The 26,026-nt window shown below is 50.3% G+C and overlaps 2 protein-coding genes across 2 annotated transcripts in view; both read left to right on the top strand.

Annotated features, from left to right (window-relative positions):
• Positions 1 to 22,104, top strand: part of STIMATE (STIM activating enhancer) — a 60,958-nt gene extending 38,854 nt beyond the window's left edge. Inside the window, exons 2-8 of the mRNA XM_012460711.2 lie at positions 3,505 to 3,553; positions 6,234 to 6,329; positions 8,724 to 8,845; positions 13,826 to 13,938; positions 14,971 to 15,048; positions 15,792 to 15,941; positions 18,163 to 22,104. Coding sequence (XP_012316134.1) covers positions 3,505 to 3,553; positions 6,234 to 6,329; positions 8,724 to 8,845; positions 13,826 to 13,938; positions 14,971 to 15,048; positions 15,792 to 15,941; positions 18,163 to 18,279 — 725 coding nt within the window. The 3' untranslated portion in view covers positions 18,280 to 22,104. The remainder of the gene's footprint in view (positions 1 to 3,504; positions 3,554 to 6,233; positions 6,330 to 8,723; positions 8,846 to 13,825; positions 13,939 to 14,970; positions 15,049 to 15,791; positions 15,942 to 18,162) is intronic.
• A 1,149-nt stretch (positions 22,105 to 23,253) lies between these two features.
• Positions 23,254 to 25,617, top strand: MUSTN1 (musculoskeletal, embryonic nuclear protein 1). Its single transcript, XM_012460712.2, has 3 exons — positions 23,254 to 23,858; positions 24,992 to 25,124; positions 25,309 to 25,617. The coding sequence occupies exons 1-3, from the start codon at positions 23,850 to 23,852 to the stop codon at positions 25,413 to 25,415; spliced, it is 249 nt and encodes an 82-aa protein (XP_012316135.1). The 5' UTR covers positions 23,254 to 23,849; the 3' UTR covers positions 25,416 to 25,617.
• The last annotated feature ends 409 nt before the right edge of the window (positions 25,618 to 26,026 follow it).

Raw genomic sequence — 26,026 nt, 5'->3', positions numbered from 1 at the left:
GATCCTTGTTTTTTGTTTCTTTATTTTTTTATTTTTTTTTTTTGAGACAGAATCTTTCCCAGGCCAGAGTGCAGTGATGCAATCTCAGCTCACTGCAGCGTCAACCTCCTGGGCTCGAGCAGTCCTCCCACCTCAGCCTCCCAAGTAGCTAGGACCACAGGCATGTGTCAAGACACCTCGCTAATTTTGTTTTTTCTTTGTAGAGGCGGAGTCTCACAGTGTTGCACAGGCTGATCTGAAACTCCTGAGCTCAAGCAATCCACTGGCCTTGGCCTCCCTAAGTTTAGATTACAGGTGTGAGCCGTTGCACCCAACCCATGTTGACCTTTGAATGGTTACACTAGTTCATTCTTCTGGGATGTTTTTCCCCAAACTTTTTTTTTTGGAAAAATATTAAACTTACAGAAAAGTCTAAATAATAGTATAATGAATAGCCAAATACCTTTCACCTAGGTTTGCCAGTATTGCGACGCTACGTGTTTTCGTTTGCTCAGGCTGCTGTAACCAAATATCACAGACTGGGTGGCTTGAACAGTAGACATGTATTTTCTCATGGTTCTGGAATCTGGAAGTCCATGATGAAGGTGTCAGTCAGCAGGTTGGGTTTCCTCTGGGGCCTCTCTCTTTGGTTTGCAGATGGCTGCCTTCTGAGTGTTCTCGCATGGTCTTTTCTTGGTGCACTCACACATCTGTGTCCTAATCTCCTCCTCTTATAAGGATACCAGTCATAGTGGATTAGGGCCTGCTCACATACTCTCATTAAACCTTAATTACACCTTCAGAGACCCTGTCTCCAAGTAGTCATGCTCTGAGGGGCTGCGGGTTAGGACTTCAACATATGACTTTGGAGGAGGGAAGGAGGGGGCACAATTCAGCCTATAATACCACATTTGCTTCTCTTTCCCTTTAAATATATATATAATGTTAATATGGTATAATTATAACAGATTTATATAATTTGTTGTATTATTTATCATTATAAACCATTTATAATGTAATACATTTCTTATATATAATTATAATGTATAATATGTAACATTCCTCCAAACCACTCAAAAGTAAATTGCAGCCGCTCTGTTACTTCAGCATGCATCTCCTAGGAACAAGGACATGCTCCTCAGGATATATTTGATATCCTTTATTTTATAGTGCTGGGGACAGATTCCCCTGAAGCAGAAGGAGAAATGAGCATGCAGTGGCTCTGGCCCTGACTGGGGGCATTCTCTCCAGATGGTTTTGTCCTGGCCTAGTTTTCTCCCGTCTCTTTGCTGAGTTCTAGCCCCTGAGTGAGACCTGGCATGCTTAAGGAAAGGGGCCTCCTGCTTCCAAGAGCTGTTTGGGCAAGGAGAACCTCTTGGCCTTGACTCCAGATTCTCTGACGTTGAGGTTTGGGATCTATGATGTGTCAACAAGATGGCAGACCTCACAACTTCACCTGTTCATTGGTCTCTCTATATCAACATGTCTCTCTAAACAGCAGACTTGTAACTGTAATTCTTTGTATAGGCAGTCCTTGCCTGGCAAATGCAGACTGCCTGTGTTTATTCAGCGAGTAGGGGTTACTGTGTTGGCTACCATTTTCTCCCTCCCTGTCTCCCTTCTCCTGCACCCTTGCTGGCCAGAAGTTGGTTTTTGTCTGCCACCGGGAGTAACGAGACATCTTCTTTAGACTTGTGTTAACATCTGTTTCTTCCTTTTCTGTAGGAAAACATCACACAGGCGGCACTTTCAGTGTTTGTTTTAGTAGATAGAATCATTGTGGAAGTACTTGCCTAGTGCTTCAATGGAGGATGCGTAGTTTCAAAACTTTTCTTTTTTCTTTTTTCTTTTTTTTTTTTTTGAGACGGAGTTTTGCTCTTGTTACCCAGGCTGGAGTGCAATGGCGCGATCTCGGCTCACCGCAACCTCTGCCTCCTGGGTTCAGGCAATTCTCCTGCCTCAGCCTCTTGAGTAGCTGGGATTACAGGCACTCGCCACTATGCCCAGCTAATTTTTTGTATTTTTAGTAGAGATGGGGTTTCACCACGTTGACCAGGATGGTCTCGATCTCTTGACCTGTGATTCACCTGCCTCGGCCTCCCAAAGTGCTGGGATTACAGGCTTGAGCCACCACGCCTACCAAAACTTTTCATTTCCTCTTCTTCAGGCCATCAGGTCTGCAGACCCAAGATTCAAACATAAATCGGGCGAGTTCTTTGCCATCCAGGGCCAATCAGGTTGTTGCTGAATGAGTGCCTAGACATCCACTGTTACTCAATTAACAGAGCTGCTTTTCTTTTCTTTTTTTTTTTTTTTTTTTTTGCTCAGTGCAGTCTTGGCTCACTGCAGCCTTAACCTCCGGGGCTCAAGTGATCCTCCCACCTCAACTTCCCAAGTAGCTAGAACCAGAGGTACATGCCACCACCCGCGGATACTTAAAAAAATTTTTTTGGTTGAGCTGTGGTCTCACTCTGTTACCCAGACTGGTCTTGAACTCCCAGACTCAAGCAATCCTCATCCCTCAGCTTCACAAAGTGCTAAGATTACAGGCATGAGCCATCACATCCGGCCATAGAGCTACCTTTCTAAAACTTGGTCCCAACACGTCTTTGACTGTGCTCAGAACTCTTCGTGGCTTTTCCTTTCCTGAAGGATTCATTGCCGTTTCCTTGGCTTGGCATTGAAGACCCTCCCTCATTTGGCCCCTACTCAATTTGTCACCGTGTTACCTACTTTTCCCCCAGGAGGTTTCCTTGTTACCTGCTGTATTGAAGCCAAATTAAATTAGGCCAACATACTCTGCCATGCTTTGTTCCTGTACCTATTGGCTTGTGATATTTCCCAGAATGTATCTTCTCTCTCCTCCCTGATCTATTTGCCAAACTCTTAGCCAGTCTTCATGGCTTGGCTTGACCGTACCCCATCAGTGAAGTCTCTTCTTCACTGGAAGATAGAAGACATACAGACACTTTGGTCCTTTGCCATCCCTTCAGCAGGGTTGGCCATCCTTCCCTTGCGCCATCCGTCATTCTGCCGCAGACTTTCCTCTTCTCTAGCACATATCACACCGTATGTGATATGTATGTGTCTAGCCCCCTGGTTGCAAGACAACTGGTTTTACGTTTGTTTCTTCAGTGCCTGGGTTGGCGTAGGTGCTCAGTAAATGTCTGAGTGGATGATGGATTTGTCCTTGGATAAGCACATCCCGAAGTTAGAAGCAGCTGTGTTGCACTTTGTTGTTACCAATCCTTATCTGAGTGAGCCTTGTGTGTCACAAAGGAGAAAATACAGTTTAACACAGGTCACAAGGAGTCCTCCTCCCTAAGCCGTAGAGTCCATACCCGATCATCAGCAACACAGGACCTCAGTGACCTTTGCTGGGCTTACTGTATGTTGTCATGTGTTGAAAGAGAAAGTACCTTACCTTGGTTATGTACACAGTGAATAGACTGATAACCCAGCTCATTGTGTGCCTCTTGCTTTATGTTATTTTGGAAAGCTACTGATGACTGTCTTTTCTTTCAGTCAAACGCTTCAGAGAACCAAAGCATGAAAGACGTCCGTGGAGGATATGGTATGTGTTTAGGTATTAACTCATTCCGGAGTGCTTTTGACTATGTTGGGGTCTTGGGGGTGGGGGTGGGAAGGGCATGGAATGTGAGCAATGATATGTATTGTATCTGGAATCCCTGAGTTAAATCCATCAGGAACTACGTATATTATGAAAGGATTTCTGTTTCTCCAGGTAACTTTTGATCCTACCTTTATTTTAGAATCACTCTGCTTCCACTTCTGAAAGACGGAAGATATACAAATACATCAGTCCCTGATGCTGCCTCCTTCATCTGTCTACCTGTTGTTAGATTTGGTTTAAACTCCTAGATTCTGTAGTGTATATGTGCAAGCAAAAACTAACCTAAATTTGGAGATCAGTCAAACATAGCATATAAATGCTCCTCTCTCCAAAAGAAGTCTTTCTTGGTCTTAGCATAAAGGAAAACTATTTCTCTACTAAAAATACTTCTAACACCAAATATATGACGGTTCTCTTTCCCCAACATACACCAGTTTTCCAGCTCTGCAAATACCACTTGGGTGTCCCATAATTTAATTCACTTCTGACATTTAACTACCTGGAGTTAGAACAGAATCTACAGGTTAAGGGCTCAATCCCACAAACTACCCGCTTCTTCAGATGCCAGTTGCAAGTAGTCGGGTACTCAGAATATCCACATTTCTGTCTAATTTGGCTATAAAGTGAGGGGTTCCCACAACCCCTTCTTCCCCGCTAAGGTTCATTGATTTGCTAGAATGACTCATAAAACTCAGGGAAACATTTACTTACATTTACTGGTTTATTATGAAGAATACAGATGAACAGCTAAATGAAGAGGTGCACAGGGCTAGATCCAGAAGGATCCTGAGCACAGAAATTAGGGTATGCCCCCCTCCTGACATGTGGACGTGTTAACCAGCCTGGAAGCACTCCAAATCCCATTGTTTAGGGATTTTTATGGAGGGTTCATCATAGAGGCATGATTGATTATTAACTGAGTCTCCAGCCCCTCCATTCTCCCTGGAGGATGGGCAATTAGGGCTGAAAGTTCAAAGCTTCTAAACATTACTTGGCCTTTTTGGTGACTAGCCCATCCTGAAGCTATCCAGGAGCCCACTAAGACTTGATTCATTAGAGTAAAAGGCTCCAGTCTTCCAGGAGATTCCATGGGGTTTAGGTGCTCATATCAGGACCAAGGCCAGAGACCAAATACTAGAACAAAAACTCCTCTTAGCACCTCTGTTACTCAGGAGATTACAAGTGTTTTAGGAGCTCTGTGTCAGAAACCAGGACAGAGACCAAACATATATATTTCTTATATAGACTTTGATACATATCAAACACATAGTTATTTCACAGAGGATGATCCTGCAGTCTCAGTTTTTCCTTTGTAAAATGGCGGTAAAGCTTCAGAAGTAGATTCTAAAGACAAAACTTCAAACTAATACATCACTTAAAAGGAGACAGCTTTTCAGGACAGCACCATGTCCACAAGAAGCTGCCTGTTTTAGATTGCTGCCTTGGGCTTTCACCTTTCCTAATCAAATAATAATTTTCTCCTTCAGAGGAAACGTCAATAATCACTCTGATAAAATTTTAAAACGTGTACTTACTTGTTCTTAAACGTGTTGCTGCCAAATGTTGATAATTCTTTTATTTTCCATTGATTTTTCTCAAACCCCGTTAACTTTAGAATATGTGACTCCCACCTCAGGGCTGGGGCAGGACCTGGTAGAGACCTAGATTTTGGGATTTCTGAGTCTCACATACATTGTCTTTTGGTGACTCCTCTTTCCGATGAGTGTAGGGAATGATTTTCAGACACTGTCACTGGGTCAGTCTGGATAATCTCTGCAGCCCTGAGACCCTGCCCAGCTGGGAGGCTGTGAGAGGCAGCCATGTCCAAGAGGTCCCTCAACCACAGAGGAGAGTGGCTGCCTGGTGCTGGTGACAGAGGACATACTGAAGGCATACGCTATCTCCACTATCCTCCTGCTACATGGGCGGAGGGATATCTCCTCTCAGATATTAATGCCCATGTTTTTTCTTTTTTGAAATGCTTGTCATCTAGTCCAGGGGCTGGCACACTGCAGCCCACAGGCCCCGTGTGTATGGTTGAAATAGCTGTGTCTGCATCTGCTGTCATTCCCCAGCAGCAGGGCTGAGGAGTTGAGACAGAGATCTTATGGTACACAAAACCTCAAATATTTATTCTTTGGTCCTTTACAGAAAACATTTTCCTACCCTGATCCAGCCCATTGTTTAAATGGCAGCAGCTGAAATTTCTTTAGGGATCCAGCTGCAGTACTGGATTTGTGCAAGTCTTGTTAATTTTGCACGTAGTTTAGCTCATTGTGAGTGAAGTTGAACGGGAACTCTTTAAAATAGAGGCACCTTGGGCTTCATCACAAAGCAGTGATTGAGCATTTTATTTTGAAGCAAGAAAATGAAAATTTTTAAAAACATATTTTAGATATCAATCCTTGACCTTTTAGGGATTTCAAAGGCAGTGTTATTGAAGGCTTTGAAAGGTGGCTGAGATGCCAAACCTGAGTTAGTACTGAAGACCCCAGGAAGAGATGACCAGTGATTGGAAGGTTGGGGTGGCTTTTTTCCTGTTTCAGACTTCTCATTTTCCTCAAATTAGATATTGCCCTCCTGTCAGTCTGATAACCAGTGCTGGTTTTATTTTGTACAGGTTTTTAGATACTTCCAAACAAGCCATAGGAATGCTGTTCATCCACTTTGCAAATGTATACCTAGCAGATCTCACTGAAGAGGACCCTTGTTCACTGTAAGTGGCCCCTATTTAAGTGCAAACAACAGCTGCCCCTCCATTGAAAACACAAGCTGGCCTTGCTTTCTGCTGCTGGTCCTGTTCCCTCTGGATTGGGGAAAGGGTGCTCCCCTTTTCCTCTGTGCTCCTCTGAGAGACTGTCCTGTGCATGCTGTCCTGGAACTCACATACACAGCTGTCAGTTGGCTCATAGGGCTTTGCATGGTGACACTTTCTCCAAGCACTGGCTTTCTGCTCATCAATCCAAGTTCTGTCCTTTGATTTTCTAGTGTCCTTATGTCTCCCAGTTTCCAAGCAGCCCCTGGCAAGGAAGGATAATGCCCTACAAGAGTGTCTCTACGCTGGAACCAGGACACACCGGGGCTTCTCTGTGGTGTCAGCCATTCAGGGTCAAAACTGTTGTGGACCATCATTGACCTCTTTGACCTACAGACCATGGATTGTTCCACCTTATCACTGCAACGTGCCTTCCATGCAGCCCCTAGAGCAATCCGTCTTTGACCTCAATCCGCCCATGATATTCTGTCCTCCTTGCTGATAGCACCCAAATGGTGCTTCAATTAGCAGGTGGAGTGGCAGAGGAGGCTTGCCTACCTCATTCTGGCCCTGTCTTCCTCCTCCGTTGGTCCTCATAGCAGCCTGCCATATATTAATAGAGACTTTGATTATCTCCATTTTATAGTTGGGGAACTGAGGCAGAGAGGTTATATATACTGTAAGTTCACACCTCTCAGGAGTTACGGAGCCCAGCCAGTCTGGCTCCATGGCCCTCATGATGCTTTGCTCTCTGCCAGAATCACCTGTGTTGAGTATGGAACAAAGAACGTTCTTTATTCCCAAGGCGTGGCACACAGTAGGCTCGTAAATGTTTGCTAAGTGAATGAATGAAACTAAGGCCTGTATGTATATCACATGTCCTTGTTCTCCTGGAAGGCATGAGATGCTCTGGACACAAATTAGATTTAAGTGTCTGAGAGCAGCATAGCCTCAGGCCAGAGACAAATTTCCTTGGAAGCAATTGCTGCTCCTGCCATCTCTGGTCTGAGAGTGACCCCTTGTGATTTTACAGAGGAAGGGCAGGCAGGAGAAATGTCTCCTCCCTTTTTGCACTGGTTTTCCCGCTGACCCACCCTAGCATAGGGTGCGCCCTCTGACATCAGAGTGCTGTGCACACCACCAAAGCCCCAGCCCAGCATAGGAGGTTGTGAGGCTGCGCAAAATGTCTCAAGCCTCAGTAACTGGAAAGCTCACCACAGGTAGGGCGTATGGTGCCCTGGAGCTTACCTGCAAGGATTTCAGAGCCATGTGGTATCACAGAGGGTCAGTACTGGACCCAGTGCCCTTGTCTTCCTCTCTGTCTGCCATAGAGAGCTGGGGCTTGTGGTCAACAGGGCTCAGCTGGATCAGGTACAAGACCCTCAAGAGAGGATGAGTAGCAAAGGGCCTTTCTTTGGTGAGGGAAAAGATTTTGTGTCAGATGGAAACAGACCTTACAAGAACACAGTCCATGTGGCATGTCCTTCAGAGCTTCCTCCTCTCTCTCCCCCAGTTACCTTGGCTTTTCCCAAGGTCCCTCTTTAAAGTGTAGGCCGGGCGCGGTGGCTCAGGCCTGTAATCCAAGCACTTTGGGAGGCCGAGGCAGGTGGATCACTTGAGGCTGGGAGTTCGAGACCAGCCAACATGATGAAACCCTGTCTCTACTAAAAATACAAAAATTAGCTGGGTATGGTGGCAGGCACCTGTAATCCCAGCTACTTGGGAGGCTGAGGCAGGAGAATCACTTGAACCCAGGATGTGGAGGCTGCAGTGAGCCGAGATTGTACCACTATACTCCAGCCTGGGCGATAGAGCAAGACACCATCTCAAAAAAAGTGTAAAAGTATTACTTGTGCTTGACTGCAGATGGGGAAGGGCAAAGGCCATGTGGCCCTGACCTCATTGTCTACGAAACCCCAGAGGCTGTTTTCCTGAACCTCTCAGGTGCAGCAGCACCGTCCAGGGCCTCATGGGCTGGACTGTCAGGGCGTGAGCAGAATCACTGCACAGGTGTTTCTGTCATCAGTTAAGTTCTGTTTTCCTATTGATTTCCCTGGCTGCTTCCAGGTACTCGGTCTTCCGTTGAACCTTTGCCTGGCAGGAGCACTGGCAGTTTTAAAGTTTCTTTGTCCCTCACCCACCTCCCTCAGTTTGTTCTGCTCCTGATGAGCTTTGGCACATGGTTGGGGGGCATCTAGAAGTGAGAGCTGCACTGGCACATGAGCACTGCCAGCCCCCAGAATGGGGCCAGACAAATGCTGAGTCCGTCCACTTCCCTTAGGCCACCCCCGCGTCAGCCATGACCTCTGGCCTCATAGCTTCTGCCCTGACTGTGCATGTGCCCTGTCCTCACAGGTACCTAATCAACTTCCTCCTGGATGCTACCGTGGGCATGCTGCTCATCTACGTGGGTGTGCGCGCCGTCAGCGTCCTGGTGGAGTGGCAGCAGTGGGAGTCCCTGCGCTTCGGCGAATATGGTAACACTGTGGATGCCAGACAGGGCGCGAGGGGACTGCTGGGGGTCTCTGCTCCTTGCCCCATGCAGCCCACCAGGCAAACAGATCCAGAAATATCTGGGGAGCTGCCATTGTCTCCTCTGTGTGATTGAGGGGGCTGCTCTGGGTATGAGCACACCCTCCTGTGGGTGTGGGTGCCTGCTTCACTGCCAAAGCCATCACCTTACGGCAGAGAAGGTGGCAGGAGGCAGGAGACACTAGATGCAGGGAGAGAGCTGGATGTCTACCCCTTCTACTAGAAGACACCAGCAGTCCCACACACAGGGCTGAAGGGCCTCTTCATTCTGCCAAGCTTCCTGTAGAGCTCACACCACCTACCTACCGGGTTTGAGAGATGGGGCAGCTCTCATTTTGTGTTCGTTAGCAAGGTGGCAAGCCCTGTCCCTCTTTCTGCTGCACATCTGTGCTTGTCCTGTCATTAGGCCATTCCACACGGCTGGTACTGGAGGATGCCTCCCCTCTGGGACCAAATTGCTTTGCTGTCTCCTGACTCCAGGCCCACCCCACCCAACATCTGGCATCAGCTTTAAACAGTTACCTATGGTTGCTGGCCCGGCCATGAACTACTCCCATCTCAGACCCCATGGGATACAGCTTGGATAGGAAGCTCCCTTGGTGCTGGCTCTGAGCATGAGAAACAGTCGGATGTGGCCTCAGTAGGGGCTGCCAGTGAAAGATGCCTTCCTCAGGCCCTCACTGCCCTCTGAGATTTCAGGACAGTTAGGGGTAGTGTCAGCTCTCCGCAACCCCACAGCTGTCCCTGGCTGTCTGCAGGCAGGAGCTCCTCTTAGCAAGTGGAGCAGCATCAGTAGTGCCTTTGCCTCGAGAGGGGCATGCAGGACAAGAGGGAGGAAGAGCAGAGGGAATTTGGGATGCCCATTCTCCTCTCCTGGTCATACCTCCCAAAGAGCTCATGGCTCTGGGCTCAAGGGCCACTCACTCCTAGATGGCTGAAGATTCACAAGGCACTGACAGTTTAAAAGGGGAGCCAATTCATGGAGCTGGCTATGAGTGCCTTGGGTATTTCTAGAAATCTTAAGTAATTGTTTGTCTCTGTTGAGGGGAGATGAGCTAAGGGGAGGGCTTTTCTTAGCCCCGTTATTTGATGCCTGATGAGTCAGTGACTTAAGATAGTGTCCAGCACACAGCATGTGCCTCCTGTGACTCCAGGGAAGGCTTCTGAGAAGCTGCAAGTCATTGAGTCCTCAGCTGCAGAACAAAATGGACCACAGCGGGGGGACCAGCACAGCATCCTCTTCATTTATAGATGGGCACCCAGAGTAGTTAAGTATGCAGGAAGCTTACCCAGCCAGTGCGTGGCCGTGGGAGCCTGGGCCTGCTGCACCAGGATACCTAAACCCTCCCACCATCTCCATGGACAGTGCTCACAACTACTCCTTTGCAGTTGAGATAGCTTCTAGGAAGTGGGGCTCCTATCTCTATTATAGCTGACCAGTGCTAAGGTGGATCCACCACAGTAAGTCAGGTGCCACTCTGTCACTTGGGAGTGAAGATCAGGCCTGGTTCAGATACACTAAGAATTATCGCTACCAGCTGTTCCCTCACATTTTGTCTGCATCCCCAAGGATGGATGGAAAGGAAGAAGGCAGTGGTTGTATCTCAGCCTCCTTCTCAACCTCTTGGCCTGCCCCCCTGCCCCTGGGTCATCCCACCACTGCCTTTGAAGCCAGAGTCTTCAAGCCAAAATGTCTCCAAATCACGCTGCAGGGACCATCCTGAGTCTCCCCAGGCTGAGAAAGGATAGCTTGTCTGCTCAGTTACCTGTTTTCTATTGCTACTATAACAGATTTCCACAAACTTCATGGCACAATTGAAACAACACAAGTGGATTCTCTTTTTTCGTTCAGAAGTCTGCCATGGGTCTCACTGGGCTAAAGTCCCAGTGTCAATGGGGCTGGCTTCTGGAGCCTCTGGGAAGGTTGTTTTCTCTCCCTTTCCAGCTTCTAGACTTTGCCTATAAGCCTTGGCTTGTGGCCCATCTCTCCATCTTCAAAGCCAACAACGATCACTGGGTTTGTCCTACATCGAGTTGCTCTGACCTTCTGTGGCCTTCCACTTTCAAGTGTCCCTATGATTACATTGGCCCACCTGGACACTCCGGATATGCTCCCTGTCTTAAAGTCAGTTGACTAGCAACCTTAATTCCATTTGCAGCCTAAATTCCCCTTTGCTATGTGACGCTACACACTCACAGGTTCCAGAGATTTGGATGGGGACATTATTCTGCTTCCCATACCTGTTATCCTGCCCATCCGTTTGAGGCAGTAATTCCAAGAGGCCCCACAACTCTCTTCTCGTGCAAGTGAAGAAGAAGAGGGTCTTATTTTCCAGGATGTGTCTTTTGTTCCTAGAAGAGAAGGCCATGAGCTTGCTAATGAGAATGTGGGACTCAGGGAAATAAGCCACACAGTCCTGGCGGTTGAGACCAGATCCAGGTGACACATGGTATCTGCACTCTGATTACCAGGACACTCTTTCCCATGCGGAACCCCTGACAGCGGGTCACGGTGCTTCATGGGCCTTACTGCCCATCTCCGGCCAAATGCTCCCTTTTGGAAGCCTCTCACCGTGGATGTGTTGCCCCCTTTTGACCCCTATTCCTGTGACTTACACTGAGGGAATAATTCAACCAAAACAAAACACCCACATGCCTGAGGTTGTTCATTGTGGTAAAAAGCAAGACACACAAAGGCCTGGTGCAGTGGCTCACACCTGTTATTCCCAGCACTTTGGGAGGCTAAGAGGGGAGGGTCGCTTGAGCCCAGGAGCTTAAGACCAGCCTTGGCAACAAAGCAGGACCCCGTCTCTACAAAAAAATTTTAAATAATTATCCAGTCTTGATGGCACTCATCCTTAGTCCCAGCTACTTGGGAGGCTGAGGCGGGAGGATCACTTGAGCCTAGGAGTTTGAGGCTGCAGTGAGCAGTGTTCATGCCACTGTACTCCAGTCTGAATGACAGAGTGAGACCCCATCTCTAAGAAAACAATAACAGCAACGACAAAGCAAGACACGCAGCACTGCCTGGCATGTCTGTCCTTTAAAGAGGAGACGGGGGTACGTTTGAAAGACTTACAAGTGAAACAGGATTCAGGAGACACAGCAGCCACATGCACTTCTCCTGACCATGGCTGTGTGAGATCTGGGTGCCCAGAGGAAATGGTGTGCCAGAGGGGGTTACAGGTGCTTTTTCTCTTCACATGTTTCTGAACTTTCTTATTTTAGCATCTAAATTAAACAGGTAGCTGCAGCTAAGTTGCACAGCAGAAACTTAGAGCACTGGGGCAACGTGAGGCAGATGGGAGGAAAAGCATTTTCCTCCTTGTCAGTCACTGAAAACTGAAGAGCAGATGGAGGGAGCATGCTGAGCGAGCGGACGTCCTTCGATAGTAAATAAGTGGTGCCTTGCTCTCTGCTGGTTCCTGAACACTCAGCAGAGAGATTTCCTAGCGACACTTCCTCTGTCCGACCGTCCTCAAACTTACTTAATGATTTCTCACAAATAAATTTATCTGTTGTTTTGAGAACTGTTCTCAATAAGGTTAGGTGACTTACCAAAAGGAGAAGCAAAACCCATTAACGACCTAGCAAGGAGGGATTGTGCTTCTGAAATGGGTTTTTTGGCTCAAATGTCTCCTATCCCTTAAGTGAAAGTAGAAAGGAATATCTCAGAAGAGGCGACTGATGTTTCTGCCTGCTTTCTGCCACACTTCTCCCAGAGTTTTCCAGAAAAGGGAATGGCCTGGTGTTTTGTCCATTACAGCTGCATAAAGGCATGCCCTTGTGTACAGCTGACAGGCCCGGGCAGGGTGTGAGCCTCCAGCACGGGTGCCCAAACAGGGATTGCTACAGAAACAATAAAGCCAAATGAGAAGCTGGAGATTTCTCTTTGGATCAAATTCTCTTCTCATAGCCTGGATTAGGGCTTTTGCCCACCTGCCCCGTGCCCCCCGAAATGCTCCCCTGTACCCCCTCTACTGGCCAGCTGTAGTCAGGCACTCTGGCAGAGCTTCCTAGGTGAGCCCCATGCAGCTTTCCCACACTCTGCTCTCCCCTGGGTCTCCCACTTTGGGGAGGCCTGTGTGGCTCCCAGGGGCTACCCTAGGGTTCTTCGTGTCACAGGATCATTCCCTGAAGAGGCTTGTCTTCTCTTTGTCAAGTCCTTTTCAAAACGTCCTGGAGGTACTCCAGGGCCTGCACGTCCCCCACCTTCCACTATTAGTTCCCTTGGTTACTCAAGCATGGTGACTGAAGGGGTCTCAGGTGGACCTTTGTTACAGCCCTGGGCCCCGGCCCATCCCTCCCACCTCTTTGCCTCAAGAGTTTCTCTCTTCCTTTTCCCTGGCCAAGGTGTTTGGGGTGACCCATGCTGGACAGTCAGAGTGTGAATTCCTCCAGAGTCACGTTCCTTCTCTCAAGGCTGAGGCATCAGGGACAGCCCGGGGAGTGGGGTAAGGGATGGGAGGTGGGAAGATGGGAGACAAAGCAGCTGGGTCCTGCTTCATCATCCACAAACATCAGTCCACTCATGGACAGAAAAGGGAGGGGCAGCCCTGCTGTCACTGGAAAAATCAACAATGGATAAGAATAGCAGTCTTGCTTCATACAGCTTCTGCTGCCAGCAGGCAGAAAGAACAGCTTTTCTAAGCTCCAGCAATGAGCACTTCCTAACTTTAGTGCTTTTTAATTCTGTCTTAGAATTTCTTAAAGGCCATTTTAGTATCTTCAAATAAGGGATTCTCTGATTTTATTTAGAACACTGCATTTGTCTGTTAAGGATGAGCTAATCTTTTGGACTCTGGGGGGCTCATAAAGTACCTTCAGAGCCAGGGTTCTGGGATGCGTGTGGGAGAGTGGGGTGGGGGCAATGTCTCACTCAGATGCCTGGGCCCATGTGACTAAGCACCTGCCTGTCCCTGCAGGAGACCCTCTGCAGTGTGGAGCCTGGGTCGGGCAGTGTGCTCTTTACATCGTGATCATGATTTTTGAAAAATCTGTCGTCTTCATCGTCCTCCTAATACTTCAGTGGAAAAAGGTTTGCTTCATCCCTGTGTTAGCAGCTCCTTGCCACACTGAGCAGGCAGCACTTCCTCCCATCACCCACACATGCCAACTCTAGGAAAACCAAACTTCTGTTTTACCTCTGTGAATGTGTCCTGGGTTTGGTCTGATGTGGCAGCTACTCCAAAGAGCTTGTCATTCTTAGCATCCATCCACTTCAAAAATCTGTTCTAGATGAAGCCTTGGGATGTATAAAACTAATGAATTACAGTCCCTGCCCTCGGGTTGCCTACCGTCTAATGTTGGTTTTTAGGCCTTGCAACCATACATGTTTCTACATTGGCAAATGTCCTGTCACACACCTCTCTTGGCTGGTAGTTCAAGCCATTTGGTGCCATGGGCAGCTTCCACAGTCTGTGACCATCAAGGTGCTGATCTCCTGGCCAGCCCATGGGCTCCCCAACCTTGGCCTCTGCCCTTTGACCCCAGTTCTGTGTAGATAAACCCCCCACTCCTCATCTCCGCATGCTCACATGAGACCAGCCAGAAGCCTTTGAGAACAAGTGGCTCAGAGCTTGGCTTCCTTTGGGTTTTATTTGTGGCTGAATTTTATTTAAGAAAATAAGCCAAGGCTTTTCAGAGCTTTTGTGTTTTTGGGGTGGTTAGGGTGCAGGATTTCTGTTAGAAAGTAGTCTGGGGCCTCATTGCTAGTGTCTGTAATGAGCATCCACTATGTTCACCCCTCAGCCCCCTGAAGCCCACACTCCACTCTCCCGGTGGACACTGCTTTACTCTGGCTCAGAGGCTGTATGCCCAGTGCTCTTCGCAAGTCCACACTGAAGGAAAGCCGCCAAAGCACCAGCTGCTCAATGTGAACTCCAGGGGTTCCTTGTGGACAGTCTCATCTGGGAACTCTGCAGCACTGGGCATGAAGTGCTGCTCCCATTGGGCTGTGGGGGAAACATCTAAGCTAAGGCTCCCTCAGGGCCTGTGGGTACCACCCACCCACCCCAGGCACATTCTCAGTGGCCTCTCCGTACCTCACTGAGTCTGCTTCTCTTTACAGGTGGCCCTGTTGAATCCCATTGAAAACCCAGACTTGAAGCTGGCCATCGTCATGCTGATTGTCCCCTTCTTTGTCAACGTCAGTGCCATGTTGTGTTTTCACCCCAGTTTGCTCCCTGCCTGCCAGGGTTCCTGTCCAAAGTTCTGAGTTTGACAGAAAGCTCACCTTGTAGCCCTCAGGTCTTTCTGTGTGACCGTTTGCCACCTCTCCCACCCCCAGACCTGGAAATGGTGGGATTATTCTGTTAAAAGGCAGGGCCCCTGTCCAAGATGGAGGAGCCTAGAAGCTGTCTTGCCCTCCCTGCCATGGGGCCTCCCATCAAGAAGCCTCACCCTTGTATAGCAAAGGCCTCTATTTCAGGATCGTTTCAAACGTGCCCATCATTCATTCCTGACCACAGATCTTGAGAAGCTCCTGAGCACAATGGTTAGAAGTTAGGAAGCAGAAGTGGTGAGGGAAGCTGGGACAAACAGATGACGGCAGAGTGTGCCGGCCACCCACACGCAGTCCGTGGGAGGGGCCCAGAACAGGTGTCCAGAGACCTTGCTTCTAGGCCCCAAACAGGCTGTCACCCCAGTTACCACAACAGAAACCCCTCAGGGAACATTCCTTGCACAATCTCATCAGAAAACTGAACCCGAGGACGTGGAGACGGAATCTCTTTCTAAGCTTTGGGAGATAGCAGGGCAATTGGATTGGGGTTTTCTTTCCATAGTTCTGGCTCTTATAACCTGGAATGGGAGTGGGTGGATAGGGGGCTGCTCAGCTCTGCTTTGAAAAATGGTTTATCCCAAAGTAACCTGTACTTTTCCTTCCCACAGGCTTTGATGTTTTGGGTAGTGGACAATTTCCTCATGAGAAAGGGGAAGACGAAAGCTAAGCTAGAAGAAAGGGGAGCCAACCAGGACTCGAGGAATGGGAGCAAGGTCCGCTACCGGAGGGCCGCATCCCATGAGGAGTCTGAGTCTGAGGTAGGGCCTCCCCGACTCTCCGAGGGCCAAACTGGTGCACCACTGGCTTGAGGGGGTCTCTGGTCTCGTGTTTACGTTTGGTCTTCCTTTGAGTGCTGAGTCACAGTGCCACCAGAGGCAGGAGAAGAGGCAAAGCCGGAGATGAGCAAGGAATAGATGGCTCTGTCCAACCAGGATCTGTTCCTGCTGTCCCTTGGGCCTGCCTAGGGCAGGAGGGCAGAGCACATGGGGGTGACTTGCCTGTGACAGTCCCTCTATCAGTGGAGCAGACAGACCGGAGAGGGAGATGCTGCCTCGTTTGGTGAGCTGACGAGGACCGTCATGGGCCTAACGGTTGACCTTCAAGTAGTAGGGTATTTGAATCTCTGCCCACCACCAAAGAGCAAGGGAAGTGCTGGGTAAGATAGCTGGAAACGTCTGAAATATAGGGGTAGCCAGCTCTTATAGGAGGAACCTCATCTCCCCTTATTTTCTGGTCTTCTGAGTTCAAAGATTTGGACATCAGGGAAGAACGGTGGCCATGAATAGCGGCACCGAGGCCAGGATATGTGTTCTGGCTGCCCTACAGTGCTCACCCCACATCTGCATGCAGGGCCAGCTCATGGGAGGCCTGGGAAGCTCCTGAGGCAGAGAGCACTGTGTAGGTGGAAGCTGCAGAAAAGCTGAGATGAACATCTTCCCCGAGAGGCCTTCAGATGTGCGGGTGAGGTGCAGGTGGATGCATAAGTAGCTTGTCATGATACTGTAATGTGTTCTGAGGTTGAGGCATAGACAGAACCCAGCGAGGGCCCTGGGCCAGCCTGGAGGGAGTTTCAGAAGATGAATAGATGAGTAGGACAGAGGGGAAGCCATGTCTTCTCTAGGTGTTTGTCCCTAGAATCTGGCCAGCACCTGTCATTCGAGAGCTTGGTGAACATTAGGTGAGTAGCAGACAGTGTTAAAGGCAGAAGCAGCAGCTCACGAGCATTCGCCGTCACATGGTTTGCTGTCTGGGCCATAATGTGAAATGCACTGTGGCTTGTATTCTGGAGCATAGGATGGAATGGCAAGAAGTGAGACACAGGCTGAGGTAGATGGGCAATGCCATGTGATCCGGGCTGAGGCATAAGATGTGCTCATACAGGCAGTGGGAGCAGTGGGAGTGTGGTGGTCGGGACCGAGACTGGAAGCAGAACGCCCCGCAGAGGAACAGTGCAGTGAAGAGGGGGTAAGACTGCCTGCCCTGCCCTAGAATAGAAGGAGTTGGTGTTTCCCTGCACAGGTGGGCTTTGAACCTCCTGATCCCAACATAAGCTGTTCCAACCTTTCCCTGGTATTCAGAGAGCTGAGGAGCTAGGTGGGTGGGTGGGGGATGAGTGTGTTTGCCCCGGCTGCGTGGCTGAGTCATTCCAAGGGCTTAGGACAGCAAAGTGCCGCTATTTGTTTTCAGCAGTTACAGAGCTGGTTCAGAGCAGCCACGCTGGACTCCCCAAGCCCATTGATGTTTTCTCTTCCTTTTGAAAGAAGCCTTTCAGTCTGCCTCTGCAGTATTTAAGGCAACTTCAAGGACTCCATGTGTCATGGTTGAGCTTTTTTAGCCAGGGTGACCTTAGGCTGCAGATCCCTGCTGAGTTTGCCCTGGTGGGGGTCAGTTCTCCTAGAGATCGATGGAGAAGTGGGGAGTATTAGCAGAGGAGGGGTCTGTCGACTGTGCTGGATTCAGTAGCCCATGAGTGTCCCTGGAGTGAACATGGCCTGTGGAGGCTAGCATATCTCATTGAATACAGGGAGCTTCCCCTCACTGTCTTGTAAAGAAATGTGAGACTTTGCCAGGCGCAGTGGCTTATGCCTGTGATCCCAGCACTTTGGGAGACCGAAGCAGGTGGATCACTTCAGGTCAGCAGTTTGAGACCAGCCTGCCCAACATGGTGAAACCCTGTGTCTACTAAAAGTACAAAAGAAAAAATTAACTGGGCGTGGTGGCACACTCCTTTAATCCCGACTACTCAGGAGGCTGAGGCAAGAGAATCACTTGAACCCAGGAGGCGGAGGTTGCAGTGAGACGAGATAGTGCCATTGCACTCCAGCCTGGGCTACAGAGTGAGACTCTCAAAAAAAAAAAAAAAGAAAAGAAAAGAAAAGAAAAGAAAAACGTGAGACTTGAAGGGCCCAGGGTCCAGGGAGGGGAAATGAAGAAGGCCCTGCTGGGGGTTACTCAGGCCCTGCCTCTACACTGCCTCAGATCCTGATCTCAGCGGATGACGAGATGGAGGAGTCCGACGTGGAGGAGGACCTCCGCAGACTGACGCCCCTCAAGCCTGTGAAGAAAAAGAAGCACCGCTTTGGGCTGCCCGTATGACACATTCCCATGCTGGGGGTGACGGGAGGGCCCTGCCAGCCGCTGGTGTGCAGAGGTCATCCTGCAGCATTGTTCCTTCCCCCCCCCCCCGCCCTTCCTTTCTACCTCTGCTCCTCTTGCTGTCTCTGCCCGTTCTTGCCTGCCCCAGACTACTACTGTGACTTAAAAAGAGGGAAGAGGAGCCAGTGCCCGAGGGGGCCACAGGTGGCTGGAGATCCCCATTCAGTTGCACTACAAACACTGACCAAATATGCAAGGAAGGAGTTGTGTTTGTTTGTTGTCCCAGATAGTGTTGGGAGCTACCCGAGGACCTGCCCCGTGTCCAACCGTGTGGCAAGGTGGAAGGAAGCACAGGCACACAGGCCGTGGGTGGGTCCCCTCACCGTGGCTGGGGCAGTGCAACTCAGAACGCCTTCAGGCTAAAAGTGACTCATTGACCAAGTTGGAACCGGAATGCTTTCTTACTCGGAATGGCTTTTGTAGCTATTGGTTTCTGAAGCTGGTTTTATGAGCTGTCACAGTGTTACTGGGTTGGGGGTATGTTTATTTCCTACAAAGTACTTATGGGACTAATGGGCAAAACAGAGATTTTTAAGTCTTCCGTATGCTGTTTGACTTTTATATTTTTAAGTTATATTTTCATACTATTGTATTTAAAAACTTTTTAATTCCCAAAGAAATGGGTTTGTTTGCCTTTTCACGGGGTGTGGGCTGGCAGGAGGAAAAGGCTGGGAGTTTTTTATTTGAAATATAGTTTGGTGGTGCCCTGCGATAAGATGAGACAGATGATTGGGGAGGGAAGGAGGATGGCCCTTCTCTAGAATCAGCAAACCCAGTGGTTCTGTGAAGGTCAGACCCAAGCTTGGCGCTGCTGGTCTCGATGCAGATCCAGGAGCTGCAAAGTGTGTGAAACAGGAAGGGTGCTACCCAGGGCGTACGAGCTCTAGTGTTCTACTGGCAGATTAGAAGGTCTTGGTTAAACTTGACGAAGAAAGGAGCTTAGCTAAGAGATCTTTGTGTCCAGAGGACTCAAGACTAGCAGACTTCTATGCAGAAGAGGAGCCTCTGCAGAGCCTCCCATCATGGTTTAAAATGGACTTGACCTCTCAGCCCTGCTGCTACAGCCTTCAGAGCCAGCCTCTGGATGCAGCGCCAGGAACCTCCTCTTATGCTGCCCTGGTACCTGTCATTCCAAGTGTCATCTGTTTTGCATAGCGTTCTGGAGAACATCTGCCTCACAAAGTGATCCTGTTTTCCACGCCCTCCAAAGCTAAGGTGGCTAAGGCAGGTAGGGGTGAAAGAGCTCGCTCTCTAAACCACAGGCAGGGCAAGGTTCTTCTAGGCCATGTCCCCTCCCTGTAGCGTGGCCCCTGCTCCTCAGCATGGCCACAGGCCCCTGTGACTTTGGGAGTTTGCTGAGTGATTGTGAAATGGGCTGACCCCAGCAATTTCCCTGCTGTGGAAGCAGCAAGGTAGGGGTGCTCCTCATGGTTTGTCAAGCTCAGAGGCAGCCATGGATGGTTAGGAACAGGAAGCCACAGTGCTAAGGTGTGAGCTAGAAGGGAGACAGCCTGGAATTTAAGTGAAACAAGTTCAGAGGAGGCCACTTTACTTAGAACCTTCCTTTTAGACCTGCATGAATATGTGTTTCACTTAAGCACATTGGGTCCGAATTGTGGAGAGTGAGCCCAGCTGTTAAACCAGGTACCTGGGGACTACCCTCTGCCTCTCAGAGTCCTGCCTGTCCTGAACTTGGAGGCAAGCATTAGGGAGGCCTTCTCAGCCCATCTTCCACCAGGAGTGCAGAGCCAGGGTGCTGAGAGGAGCAGGGGACTGTAACTGCAGTAGGAGGCAACTTTGCCAGTGTGGGCCTCGTGGCCAGCAGGCCAGGCAGTGCCTGAGATTGGAGTCCACCTGGGGTCTTATGTCATTCCTGTTCAAAATGACTCTCTGTGCTCCCTCCCATCCCACAGCTATGGTAGCTGGTATTTCCCCACCAGCTCTCTAGTGGGAAAGAGTGGCTGGAACCAGGCCATTCTGAGTCGAATTTGGGAAGACCAGGACTCATTTTCCTGGCAGGACAGTCATTCCCTCAAGGCATCACTGACTCAGTTCTAATCCCTCCCCTCCTATTTCATTTTGGTTTGAACAACCTGTGCCTGTAGCTGTTTCTTCCGCCTTCCTGGAGCTCAGAATCAGAGCTTCATTTTCAGTCCTCGAGCTCCTAATGTTTCCAGACAGGGCAGGGGATAGGAGAGCCATAATCTGTGAAAGCTGTAAAACAAACTCTGGGTTATGTTGACCTCAGATCATCTCATCTGAAGTCTCGGCCCAGTTCCCAGTGAGCAGTGGGTTTGGGGAATAAAGAGGTAGCTGGTGAGTGATGGTTTTCCCCTGTATCCTGATTTTCAGAAAGGGCTTTAGTCTCTGAGCTGCAGCCAGTGTAGATGGCTGACCAGGGGAGAGGGGTCTAATAGGGTGTCTGACCAAAGGGCGCCTCTTGGTATGTGGGCCTGGACAGTGTGGCCTCTCATGTTTGGTCTTCCCCTCCTCGTGTGTGTGTGTGTGTGTGTGTGTGTGTGTACACGCACGTGTACATACATACAAGTCTGTATCCCCAGGAGTGCCTCCTGCCATCATTGGGGGCTCTTCCATGGTGCACCATCCCATGAGAGCAGACAGAGGGCCGTGGTCAGGACTTCCTCCCGAGCTGCCCTCCCTCCCTGGGATGAGTTTCCTCACCACCTGCTCCAAGGTGCCTTACGAGGTGCAGCTCTTCACCTGGCCACATGGTATCCATCACCGTGCTTGAGAAATGATGAGACGTTGGCTGGATGTTGTGTGCTATCAATCCAATGTGTCCAAATCTGGACCTCAGCCAAGCCAGCTATGATGGAACCATGCAAGCCAAGGTCATGAACAAACTTCTTATAACTATTGGAAATAAACTAATGAGGTAGAACTGCCATATCTGAAGGGAAGAGGTGGTTGGTACTGTGATTTCCTTTTGCTGTCAGAGGGATGTTGAAAATGGCAAGGGGGGATATTAGTGAGCCCAGGTGATGGCAGCTTCTTGGTCCACTTGGCTTGAACACATGCAAGAGGAGGGTCTGTGGCCTTTCAGGCTTTAACTTGTGCCCTCTCTGGCAATAGGGAGTCATGGGTTAATGTCACCTGTCATGCCTCTTTCTTCAGGGAAAATATTAAAAGGCTCAAATCCAAACTGTGGCTTCCTCTGGGCAGTGTAAGCCTGGAGGTTGTAGCCCCAAGTTGATGTTCAAAGGCTGCCTCAGGCCCTGGAGGGAGCAGCACCCAGCCGGCAGCCCACTCTGCCCTCCAGACTGCAGTTCACTGGCCTTTTCACAGCCAGGCTAAGATAGGCAGTGCTCGGAGCTTCCCGCCGGCCAGAGCAGCTGCCTTGTAGAGTGTGAGGCTGGCTTTTAGAAGTTTCACACGCTAGCTAAGAGTGCAGAGCTGTCTGTTTCACTTTGTGAAATTGACAGCTCTGAGGGGCTTGGCTTTTGGTAGCGGACTTATGGTCTGATTGCCACGAGCACCTTGAGCTTCCAGGTGGATGAGTTGGTTGGTTGGTTGGGTTGTTTTAAATTTGATTTTTCTTTTCCTGAAGTTTGTTAGAAGTCAGACTTATGCAAGCAAAACCATGGCCCACTTTAGCTGCCATCCAGTGGGGGTATTTAATCAGTGGTGTTAGGATTCATAGAAACATGTTTTTGAAATGAAAGGGAAGATGATATACTTACATTGTAAAATGGTTTACAATAAAGTTTGGCATCTTATTACAGTTTTTTAAAAAAGAAACCATCACATTTGTGGTTGTTGTTGTGTGTTCTCTGGAGTTGAAACAGCGTTGCAGGGTCACAAACGATTCCCCTGTGAGTTAGAAGGTTCTCCCCAGGGACCAGAGTGAGAAGGAACCTTACAAAGCCTCATGGCAGAAGTGGGAGCCAGCATCTGCCCAGGAAAAAAACAAACATGCTCTTGCCATTTCCACTTCCTCGCTAGTGAGAATTAAAGCAAGTTCTCCGAGAAGCAGTGAGCAGCCCACATCCTCATCCCTGAGGCTGCAGGACTGGAAGGCGGGTGCCTGGGCAGAGCCGCAGCATCAGGTGCCATCTGCAAGGGCACCCCCGGAGCCGGTGGAAGGCCCCCACAAGGCCTGGCCTGCCCCCGGCTGCCTCTTGGCTCATGTTCCATATCCTGGGCATTCCTCATGTCAGCACTTGTCTCAGATCAAGCCTGGCAGTCCTCATGTTGGCCTCCTGGAGCCAGGATGGCAGGATGGGGATTGGGGTGGGGGATTGGGGTGGGGTTCAAAGTATGACAGCAGTGGAGTGGCATTTGGGATAACCAAATGTCAGTTCCTGGTTGGGTTCCATCTGCCTGGAGCTTTCAAGGATAAAAATAGTCTCCATCATAGACTGAAAAGGACTTGGATATGTCTGATCTCACTGGGAGAGCCCTGACCTCCTCCGCACATCTGTTCCCCACACCCACCCCAGGCTTAGGGTCGTGTCCTGTGCCCTGGGGGATCTTCCCCTTGCAAGGAGATGCATGTTAAGAGCTTCTAGCAGAGGAGAGCTAAGTGACCTTCGGGGGAGCCTTTGGGCCTGTTCTTGTCTCTGCAGCTCAATACCTGGAGTAGGCTGTGCTCTCCCCTACCCTCTTTGAGCAACTGAAACTGTCCTGCAGGCCAGCCCCACTGTGGTGGCCTCACCTAGTCAGAGGCCTGAGCCTGAGCCTGTTTCCCGCCTCTGTCTCATCAGTGCTCTGACCATTGAGCGTGGTTTCCTCCCTTGTCCTTTCCAGACCCCTTACTCCCCACTTAACTGAACTTGCACTTGGAATAGGACAGAGGACAAAGACATCAGCAAAAGCACGAGCAACTCCCCAGGCTCCCCTTGGCCTCAGTTTCTCCACCTGCGAACCTGTGGTGGCCCCTCTCTCTGAGTTTGCTGTGAGGGCCCAGTGAGCTCACCGTGAGCAAATGCAGCTGACATGGGAAGCTCCTGCTCTGCCACCATGCAGGCATGGAAAATCTCTTTCCACTGGAATCCAGGGGAAGAGATGGAAGAGAAAGAAAAACAAGCTTGGAGCAGTCCAACCTGGCTAGGGCATTCTGTTTCCTCAGGGACACCCCACACCCACCACACACTGGGATGAGCACTTGCAGAGGAACAATTCAGATGTCACACATTCCAGGACCCACATCCGTAAACACATAGCAAGTCCACCAGTGCCAGCACCTCCCCCCAACAAATCAAGCAGCTGTCCCAGAGGGCACAGGGTTTCTGCAGCCATTTGCTTTCCCCAGGGCTGCAGCCCACAGACAGCAGTACTCGGAGTCCCTCTCATCTCCGAGAATAACCTCTGAAGCCAGCAACCCTGCGGACCTGAATCATCAGGGAGCCTGTCAGAGGAGGGGCAGTGACTCCCGGACAAGCAAGCAGGCTATATAAGTTCCAGAAGGCTGGGCTCCACTCAGATCTTTTCCAGCAGCTGCTGCTTACCAGAGGTGCCTTCAGAGACCCAGCGCTTATACAACACCCACCATGTCCCAGGTAGGAGGGCCCAGCACGGGCTGTGTGGATGCCAGAGGGAGTGGAGGTGGAGTCCTGGACACTTTCAGCTCTGGCAGCTGTGTCATGAGCTGAGCCCCAAGCATGAACTGGAGGCTCTACAGCCCTGGGAGATGGGAGCTCAGGGAGGACCCCCCTGAGGAGCCACTTTTCTATGTGGCTTTGGTGGTATTCCGTGGTTTGTTAGGAAGAGTAAAGAGAAATGGGACTTAGATCTCTTCGTGTGTGTGTGTGCTGCTGATGTAGCTCAGTGTGTACAGCTTTGTGCCTTTGTAGCTACGGCCCCTGCAGCTATGCACTCTGTAGCTACACACATAGGTTTGTCTCTATATGTGTGTGGTATATGCAGGAAGCTGTTAGTGTGTGCACAGGAGGCTATAGGGACACAGCTGGGTGCATCCTGTACAGGGGTACAGTGTGTTCCTCTGAGGAGCCTGGCCCAGGCTGAGGGAAGGAATCCCTGCACCTGCACCCAGGCATAGGAAGGAAGGTCTCAGATTCATAGGCGCCTAAGGTTGAGGGGTAGGGTAAACACCGAGCCCGGGTGTCCTCCACCCTGGAGGGACAGACCAGTCTGCCAAGAGAGGGGTTGTTCCTGTTGCCTGCTCTGTGGGTGGGTGCCCACTTTGGACTGTAACTCTGTGGGCATCTAGTCCTTCTACCCCATTTTCACTCCCAAAGGTACAGAGTAAATACTGGTGCTTTTCTGGGAGAGGGGCAATCCTTGAGGGACACCTTGCCACTCAGCAGGTTTTGGAACTAACCAAATTCCCTGTATTGCTCACCCTCAGAACTAGTCCCCTTCGCCATTCCCCATTGTGCCCAGCCCCGAGCTTGGCCGAGCAGATAGACACACCAGTGTGAGGCTACAGCAGCCACTGCTCCCAGAAGCTCCTGGGCTATGGGGGAAGGGCACAGGAGCAAGTCAGACCAAGACAGCTGGGAGACTCGTGGCAGGTGGAGTATAGTTGGGAAGGCTTTCCCTGGAAGAGGAGTGGAGCCTTGAATAGGCTTGGGTTTAGTGAGCAGAGAAGAGGGGTCTTGGCCAAGGCGCAGAGGTAGGGGTCCCCACCTTGAGGCCTCAGGTAGTAAGATGAGGCTCTTGGATCTCCAAGACTGGTGCTCAGGAAGCCCCCATCAAGAAGAAGCGCCCCCCTGTGAAGGAGGAGGACCTGAAGGGGGCCCGGGGAAACCTGACCAAGAACCAGGAAATCAAGTCCAAGACCTACCAGGTCATGCGGGAGTGTGGTGAGTGTCCTTAAACTGGCTGGGGCTGGGCTGGGGGTGCAGGTGTGTGTTGGTTGTGGGAGGCGGTCAAGGATCCTTTTCTGAGAATCCAGCATTCCTGGGCTCAGGAAAGGGTGCTCCCATCATAAGGGGCCTTCCCACCTAGGAAGCCAGGCTGGCCCCTGACTGTACCTCCTTCCCACAGAGCAAGCTGGCTCGGCCGCCCCATCGGTGTTCAGCCGCACGCGCACAGGCACTGAGACTGTCTTTGAGAAGCCCAAAGCCGGACCTGCCAAGAGTGTCTTCGGCTGAGAAGTGCACGCCACTGCCCTTGCTGCCCAAATGCTCAGAAACAGCAGCCTTACCCAGGAACTCTTTTTTTATGCCAGAACACCTCCCGTCCCCTGCCGTCTCTGGGGCTGCCACCCTCCCCCACAGTCCTGGCCCTTCAGCCAAGGGCTCTGCACCAGCACCTTGAAGCCCCAATAAAGAGGATGCACAAGTGGCCCCAGCAGTTGGAAGGTGTTGGTTGATCCCTGGCTGTGGCCACTATTGAGGGGGAGGTCAGGGTGGGATCATGGAACATGTCCATTTGGGAGGCTCCCAGGGATAGTACAGGTGCTGTTATGGCCACTGCACGTGCTGCTTTGGACATGGAGACCCGGTGCTGACCTGTGACTTCAGACCAGATTCTTCTGAGCCTCAATTTCCCCTTTTATACCACAGGGGAGTTGAGCTGGAGCCTGTTCCATAAAGCAGGCCATGGTGACACTGCTCAGAGTGAAGTGGGTAGGGGCTCAGGGACCACCTCTCCCTCTGCCTTCCACAGAAGCTGCTGAGAAGCCTTCAAGGACCCCCAGGCTCTGCGGCTCCTAGGGACCTCAAAGCCCTCTCCTTGCACTTTTGTTCACACTGCCTCCTTG

The sequence above is a fragment of the Aotus nancymaae genome, unplaced genomic scaffold (genome assembly GCF_030222135.1).
Source record: "Aotus nancymaae isolate 86718 unplaced genomic scaffold, 86718_ANA_hifiasm-v0.15.2.pri h1tg000067l, whole genome shotgun sequence".
In the NCBI taxonomy this organism is placed as follows: domain Eukaryota; kingdom Metazoa; phylum Chordata; class Mammalia; order Primates; family Aotidae; genus Aotus; species Aotus nancymaae.
Note: the sequence above shows the minus strand (reverse complement) of the source record. Positions and strands in the feature narration are given on the sequence as shown.